General features: G+C 38.6%; 1 protein-coding gene across 1 annotated transcript in view; it reads right to left on the bottom strand.

Annotated features, from left to right (window-relative positions):
* Positions 1-164: 164 nt before the first annotated feature.
* Positions 165-8,784, bottom strand: part of bmpr1bb (bone morphogenetic protein receptor, type IBb) — a 46,647-nt gene continuing 38,027 nt past the window's right edge. The window contains exons 10-12 of the mRNA XM_016242691.1: positions 7,183-7,358; positions 5,206-5,336; positions 165-857 (exon numbers count right to left, since the gene is read on the bottom strand). Coding sequence (XP_016098177.1) covers positions 732-857; positions 5,206-5,336; positions 7,183-7,358 — 433 coding nt within the window. The 3' untranslated portion in view covers positions 165-731. The remainder of the gene's footprint in view (positions 858-5,205; positions 5,337-7,182; positions 7,359-8,784) is intronic.

Raw genomic sequence — 8,784 nt, forward strand, 5'->3', positions numbered from 1 at the left:
TGTGTGAGAGCGTGTGTGTGTGAGAGAGAGTGTGTGTGTGTGTGTGTGAGAGAGAGAGAGTGTTTGTGTGTGTGAGAGAGAGAGTGTGTGTGTGATTGAGAATGTGTCTATTAATTTCAACAATTGTTTCTAAATTCATGTGAAAATGTTGGTGTTTCTTTCTAGGAAAGGTGAAAAAGCTGCATGTCAGAATTGAGTTGAGTTTATTAAAGGGACAGGAATGTTAAACACGTACATTGTTGTCACACCATTTACATAGAACTATGAAATATTAAACTTTTACATGTGTGTGTTAAATAAGGCACAAGGCAACATGAAAGAAAGCATTCTGTACAAACGTTCTTGTAATGCAAGAAAACATCTTTCTATAACTCATGACATTCAGTATATACAATCATATTTTACAAGGACGTATTTCTACAGCGTGAAAACCTGGCCGTCATTTCTGTTTGTCTTCTGGAGAGCGTGAGGAAAAAGCTTTGTTTGTTAATGTTGGGTGGGTCAAAGTTCATTGAATGGTTTAGGTGTGTCTGGATGAATGTTGAGAGTTAGAGTTGCAGATTGAACAGTGTTTATGGTTTGTTGATGTTGGATGGAGTGACGGTCAGAGTTTATCTGAAGGTGTGTGACCCGTGATGGCCTGCAGGGCGAGCGGCTTGAGTGAACTTTCACAGAAAGCAGGATAAAGCCGCTCTTTCTCCCCAGACTCTCGGGACGGACTGACTTTCGGCTCACAGTTTGATGTCCTGAGACTCGGACATCTTGGCGAGCGTCTTCTTCACCCGCAGGGCGGTCAGACGGGACGCGGGATTGTGAGCCCAGCATTCGGTCATCAGTTTGCCCATCAGCCGTAGACACTGGACAGACACAAACACACAGGTCAGCTTCATACAGATGTCAATGCATTTGAACTGATTCAAGGGTGAGATTAAAGAAACCACTGCAGCAGAGCAGAATAAAAGAGTGGCTGGTGGAAGAGTCAGTTCAAAAGCCTTGTTCAGAGTGACTAAGTCCAAATCCGGGTTTAGTGCTTATGTGATTGGAATGATTGACTGTCTGCTAGTGTGAATTTGGTGAAGGAAAAGTATGAGGAAAAATGTTTGTTCCCATGACTAAGACGAGACGACAATAAGGTCAATAAAGGTCAACTGTGACCATATCAACATGCAATATCGGTGAGGATAAATGACGAGACTAAAAGGTATTGGAAAAAATATAAACTTTACCAAAATGTCTGGTAATTTTTGTTGAAAAAATGAGACACAACATTATTGGGGACTGCTGTGCACGCCTCTACTGCAGCTTTCATGTGTGCGGTTGCCAGATATCACGAGTGCAAATCAGAGCTTCACTGTTAACCCCTTAACGGTCATCCCCCATTTTTTGAAGTAGGCATGAAAGTGCACTATCCAAACTGAAATTGTGGTAATTTAGGAACACTTTGGAATACAAACCTAAGGTTGGTCTCTTTGCAAAGAGCAAAAAAACAGAAAATGATTACAAAAGTGGATTTTGTTAAAAAAATTAAAGTATGAAAATGTAATAGAAGTTTAAATGTACTGTAAAGAAAATGCACTATACTAATGTTATTTTATTTTGTATATATATATAGTAAATATTTTACATAACAGGTTTTACTGTAAAACTGGTATAAAATTAAAGCCTTATGTCTAAAGTTATGTTCCAAATTTGAAGTTGATATGATAAAAATTGAGATTCCTGTGCGATTTTATTTAAGGCGTCATACCACAAACAGCCACCGGGTCCCAGCCAAACACCATTGAAATTGTTTGAATGCATTTTTCTGTCACAAATGTCTAGATTTCTCGATAGAGTTGTATTAGGGGGGAAAAAACACCAACTGTGGAATCGTGAGACTCAGACCTTTCCAATGATATGTTTTTTGTCAAGATTATGAAAAGGTTTGATTCTAAAAGACCGTAATGCATTTTGTAATATGACACTTGACACTAAGGCGGAGGAGACGGCCAAAAGATTTTAAAGTACCATTTCCATGGTAACGCAATGTCCGATTTCAAAATGGTTTGAAATGAATCTTGGGCTTCTAAGGTTTCAAATGAGATATAAGCTATGATTATTACGAAAAGATTTGATGGAGAAAAAGGACGGTGACAGTTTTAAAAGGAAACTATTTGTGGCCTGTGTTTTGCTTATTTCTTTGCAATCTGGCAACCTTGCACACGCGCTCGTTCTTCAGTACAGAAGCGCTGATGATGATCTGAAAACACAGACAAACACGCTGGAGTTTAGCTTAAATGAAAGTGTCCTTCAAGCCGGTCTGTGTTCTGTCTCGAGATCTGGACTGGTTTGACTGCGATTGTGTGCTGAATAAAAGCATTTACTCAACCGCTGTTGCTTTAATAGAGAAACATTGTGATTTGTAATTACTCTCAGGAATGTGACTGTGAAAATATGTATTTGTTTTTGCCAGTTTTCATAATGTAGACAGAGAGCGTTCATAGCACAAGTGTTTGATATGAAATAGTCTGTAATAAAGCAGCACCGTAGATGAGGTCAAATAAACCAAGTCCAAGTTGTATGGATTTGTGCTTACTGGTGAAAGTACAGGTATTGCAATGTAAAAATGAATTTATCAAATGAAAGCAATCTTTTTGAATATAATTGTGAGGGGCCAAATATTGTGTTAATGAGTTGTAAGTATTATACAGCATGACGAAAAGGTTTGATTGACTAAAATGCTCAGATATATAGTCGACTAAAACTTGAGTAAACCAGAACAGGACAAGGTTGAATAAAAAGTACATATGACATCAGGACTAAGAGTAATGAAAAAAGTCAGTGAGAAAACATGCAGCGTGTCTATTGAGGGTAAATGTGTTGAAATGAATAGAATGTTTTAGTTTGGCCTGTACAAGAAAAAGTTACATATACAAAATATAGTAGTATTGTATAATGAGCACAGAATATATGATGAAGCTGACATTGTATAAAAACAGGAAAAAGCAAAAACATGATGCACATTCTTTATTGATCATTTTGTAGATGTAGAGTTAAAAAAAGAAGTAGAATTTTATGTAGAAAATTGAAATTGTCATCTTGTTCCGACCAAAGTGAGTTGAATGCACCTGATGTTGTAAGTAGGATTCGCAAGCACATATGAATGTAGTTTGAAAGGGATTTATGGAAATTGGAGTGCATGTTTTTTGTGTATTGTTGCCCTTTGCTAAATATAATGGGATTTGAATTGGATATGCACAGAAATCAGATTTGGACTGACAGTGTGAATGAGGCCAAAGAAATCAAATCTGTTGATGCCAAAGAAATATGAATGGAAACAAAGTAGTGTAGTGTTGATGAAGCATAGCTGTAGTAGTGCTGATAGGTGAGAAGTAGGTTTGATAATGGCAGGGTTTATTGTGTGTGTCAGAGAGTGGGCAGTCGTGGTATAGTGCTTGGTGATTAGTAAGGACTATGAATCAGGTATGGTATGGTGAATGAAAACGTAGTGAAAGTCTAACTAAGAGTTGTTGTATTGCAGGTAGTTTGAAAGATAGCATTGTGTGTACTTGAATGACTTCATGACACAATAGAAAATGAAAGTATATAGATGTGTAAAAAGTTAAAGGTACACAAAGACACAATAGAATGAGGAAAATGTAAAGGGAAAAAGACAAAAGCAGTAAAGAGTGACGTATGAGGTGAAACAGGTTCACTTGCTGTTCGGTGGCTTGAAGCAGCATGTATGTGTTGAGTGTGGAATGAGAAACACAGTTGTGATGTATAATGTTAATTAGTGATTGTAATGATGGATGTATTTTGAGGAGTGGATTTGGAAATGACAGTGCAAAGTGAAAGCATGTATGTGGACGGGAAGTGTAGAGGTTGAAAGGAGTGAGTGGAGTGTTATTACAGGGTACTTCATATGAAGTGTAGCAGTGTGTGAATGCGACAGAAGGAAGAGTGGGTAGAAGAGCAGTGAGGATGCTGGGGAGTCAGGTGTGTGTGGAGATCTGTCCAATGGGAGTGTGTTTGTGTGCAGAGATTGGTTAATGAGGTGTGCGGGTTCAGCTGTGGAGCGGGTAGTGAGTGAGTATGCAGCAGAAGCGGCAGGCCTGCTCGGGTGAAGACCTGCGAGAGTAAAGAGCTGCGACTCTACCTGCGCGACTCCACCGACACGGCAACGCACCCCACGCTACGCTGCGAATCTCAGTCATCCTACTTTCCTCTGCTGCTACTCCTACCATGAGCCTACACTTCTTGTCTTCTGTTCCTCACATGCAACTTCCACCAATTGAGCTGATTGCTCACACTGTTCTCCATTTACATTGGCCCTTTGCTTGCAAAGCATCACACACTTCCAGCATTGCACATCATTGCCTTCCTCTTGTCTGCTATCATCCACCAGCTCAACTACACAGCCTCATTGAAGCTCCACATGTGCTGCTTGCCTTCACTGCTGACTTCAGCATCCACTCTTTTCCAGCACAACACATTTCAGATGTTTCATTTGTGTGCTCCAGCCATCGCAGCTCTTGGACTCTCTACTAATGAGCAGACGACTTCAATCAGGTGTGCTTGATTACAAACTCTTCTTCACTGCCTCCAGAAACAGGGTTGCAAACAATGCTCTCCATAAACCTGAAGCCCTGCCTGCTGACAAGCATCTTCACACTCCAAACACTTTTTCATTATTCAATCATTCACTCTTCATGCGCACTCCTCTAGTCTCTGTTTGCTCTCTCTTGTAAATTGCTTTGTATTACAGCCTCTGCTAAATGCATGAATTGTGTGTTTGCAACTACTACTTGACTTTCTACATACCTTTTTAAGGCTCATATAGTCTCATGTACTGACAAAATAAACACCTTCAAATTATTCACACACTACAACTACACACTGATGCTTGTGATGTCAATCAACAACATCTTTAGACCACTACAGTAGCACACATACTTACATAAAATGATCTGAATATCAGCGGTCGCTCTATATCTCCAGTAATAAAACAAAATATAATCAATCAGATGACAGAAGCATGGAGGCGATTGTGTGTGAAACTGGTTTAACAGCAACATTTGGACTACATTAATCCATATCAGAACATTACCATATTAAATATGCTGCAATAGCTTTATAGGGTTGTGCAAGGGCTCAGGTCACTGTCACAGCATAAAACCAAGAGCCAGTTTTGGTCAAGCCAGCTGCTCCGTATGATGTTGGTACCTCGTCACTGCTCCAGCGGTTCGCAAACGAAGGTCTCTGTCTCTTGATGCACACCACCTCCCTCATGTCCTCGTAGGACGGGTCCGTCGGCACCAGCTCGTGATACGGCAGCTGATACTCCTCCACGATCCCTGCAGGACCACACACAGCACAGAACAACACTTCAGATCACACACATCGCTTTACTGTCAATGATTCGTTCCCTGACCGAGTCATCATTCACTGAAGCAGTGTCCAACATGTCCTTTTCATCATTACAACTCATTCAACCTCCAAACTTTCTCCTCTCCATCAGCATTCAACTCCTGCTGACATAATGGAGGAACAAACAAACCATTTACACTCAGTAATTACTAGTACGTTTCACAATTACTTACAAACAAACAGCCACGCACGCAATTAAACATGACAGTTTGAAGTTGAAAGGCTGAAAGAGTATTTTCTTGTAAAACATACTCCAATAATCTTTATTTACCACCTTCAAATTAAAACATTTTGGTACATCTCACTACTTTCCTATTATGTATATTTAATTTCAATGTGCCACTTTAAATGACTGTCTGCAAGGACAAAATCCACGCTTTTTCAGGAAAATCATGACCACATTCTCAGAATGACCCTTTACTTATAAATGTTTTTCTTTTTTTATTGTATGACATCTTACATGCTTACTCCAAAAAAGTCCTCATCTTCATTTCAAAGCCTTACTGTTTAATATGAATGAAATAAATGTTTCACATGGTTGCAAGACAAGCAGCACACAAACGAATCCTGCTTATCTGTCAAATTCATTTCTAAATACAAACTCAGACTGCTGCAGGGATTTTTATTTCTTTTACTTTTATTGACCTCATATTCAGACCACATTTGGAAAAGAAGCTACATTTAGTTCGATATCAATTATGTTAACACAGAACGTGTCTCTTTTCTTTTTTTTTTATTACATAACATCCCTAACAGATACCAATAATCTGCAGTCTCCTGTGTAACTGCCCATATTTAGTTGCACATCTTTCCTTCATTAAAGTCATTCAGTTCACAGTGTAACCTTTTCTCAATTTTTAATTTTCACTTATATTCATTTCATAACATACATATAAATATTCTTAGTGTCTTCATTGTTTAGAATGCATTAGTTTCTTGTCCATCCAACACTTCACATTTACAACTCTGCGTGTGTGCTGCATATTGCGTAATATTTGAACTTTCATCACATCAAGCCATATCGCAATTCTCGTCTTTATGTCACAAAATTTAACACCTCTTGAAATCATAAGACTTTCTTGTACCATTTAAGACTTTTTATGGTCAATATATATCGGTTCATCACTAGTTCTGAGTAGTCAGATCAGATCCACATTCAAAAATCCCAAATATCGGCCGATATATCGGTCAGATCACGGCTGGGAAAACAATTGCCAAATATCGTCCGATATACCGGCTGAGGACTAGTTGTAATCGTCAGATCAGATCCAAATTTTAACAGATCGCCACATATCCACCAATATATCAGTTAAAGACTAGTTATGATTGCTCAGGTCAGATCCAAAACACTAAATGCCAGACATCGACCGATATATTGGTTGAACACCAGTTCTGATCCATCAGATCAGATCCGAAATTAAAGACATGCCACTAAATATCAAAACAATTCATATCATCACACTTTCATTACGTTACATAAAGTGCTATAAAATAAACACTTCTTTTGAATGTTTTCTTTTGCACTACTTTGAAAACAACACTTCATGAAAAGCCAAATAGCCCAAAATCTCTACACTGACCAAAGCATGAATCTGTAGTGTTTTGCCTGAAGGACCCGAGTCTGCTTGAAAAGTGGACGTGCACTAATGCAGCCTACAAAGGCTGTGAGGATTAGAGAAAATAAACCACCAATCACATCACAGCTTCACTCGTTTCCATCCAATCAGATCCCGACAGGTCAAATCAAGCAGCCGCACACTGTGTTGCACTCACCGCCGGACACACATCTCCTGGCCATCTCCCACAGGATCAGGCCAAAGCTGTACATGTCTGCCATGATGTAGGACTGGAAATGATAGCGGTTCAGGCTCTCGTCCAGCACCTCCGGAGGCATGTAGCGTTTGGTGCCGACCCGTGTGTTGGGCGGGATGTCTACTTCATTAGTGTCACTGACAACAGACCCACAGCAGCCAAACATCAGGTGCAATAAACACAAACACACACCGCTGCGGGATGTCTGGGATGTCTACTTCATTAGTGTCACTGACAACAGACCCACAGCAGCCAAACATCAGGTGCAATAAACACAAACACACACGTGTGCATCGAACAACACCTTCACATCATCACAAGCCGTGAAAAATACAATTGTGAAGTCTTTCATATTCTACATATTTAGCTGCTGCCACATTGATCAATATGATAATCATAAGGTTACACTTTTTTTTTCTTTTTTTTTGATGGGGGGGCATGTAACAAAATATAACATATTCTACATATACTATAATACTTTTTGAATTATTTTACTGCATGTATGTATATGACACAGGACAGTTCAGAATGATAAATCTAATGTTTCTCACAAATGACCATACAATTTAAATCCAATAAAGTACAATTGCAATAAAAAGTACAACACTCACTAATTATTATATATTCATTAAAACAGTTGCATAATTAAGAAAAATGTACTTATGTATCTTAAATATTTGAAATTGTTCGTCATTTTGTAGAATTTCCTTTCCTTTTCAATTTCATAACAAAGCATCATGACATTAAAATTGATATGATGGTCCATGATATAAATGTGTGGCTAAAAATCTAATGCATATATACAGTGCACAGCATAAATGAGTACACCCCCTCTAAAACTTAACAAATTCAGCAATACTCTTTACTTTGAAGACATGTTAGGGTTCTTTGGAGATGTAATGTTCCAACAAGCCTGCTTGATCAGTTACCAAAGAACAATGCCAAAATTATTCAGCAAAATAAGATTTTCTTATCAAACTGATAAAATGTTGTGTTGCAAAAATGAGTACACCCTCCTGAAAGTTACTAAATAAGACTAAACAAAAAAAAGTGTCTTGGTTTAAGGCTATTTTTGATCAACAGTTAAGTATATTGAACTTACACTTTTAAAGACAAGTAATTTCCTGACAATAAAAAGTGTTATATAGCCCTCTGAATCATACTCAGACGTAATGCTGGCAGCAGTGGAAGCACTCGGGAGAGAACTGCCAGGTGACATTTCTTAGCATAAACGAGGACAATGGTGCAAGAGGAATACCAAATTATTGTTTTAGGTGTAAAAATATAGCAGAAGTAGCACCGACATTCAAAAACAATGGACTTGTGATAAGGCTCCTGAAATACTCGGGTCTTCACTTTAAGTTTTAATTTAGTGATGAGTGAGAGAAATAACATGCAAGTGTCTCAGAGCCGGCAAAAGCTGTGAAAAGAGTGACACTTTATCTCACAGAGTATGACGCAGCCTGCAGACGTGACATGCATGGTTGTTTATCCACACCAGAACTACCGACTGTAGCCAAAGCACAATAAACTCATTTAACCTCTTCCAGGGCCCATATTTAC

This window comes from Sinocyclocheilus grahami, unplaced genomic scaffold, assembly GCF_001515645.1.
Source record: "Sinocyclocheilus grahami isolate Dianchi unplaced genomic scaffold, SAMN03320097.WGS_v1.1 scaffold669.1, whole genome shotgun sequence".
In the NCBI taxonomy this organism is placed as follows: domain Eukaryota; kingdom Metazoa; phylum Chordata; class Actinopteri; order Cypriniformes; family Cyprinidae; genus Sinocyclocheilus; species Sinocyclocheilus grahami.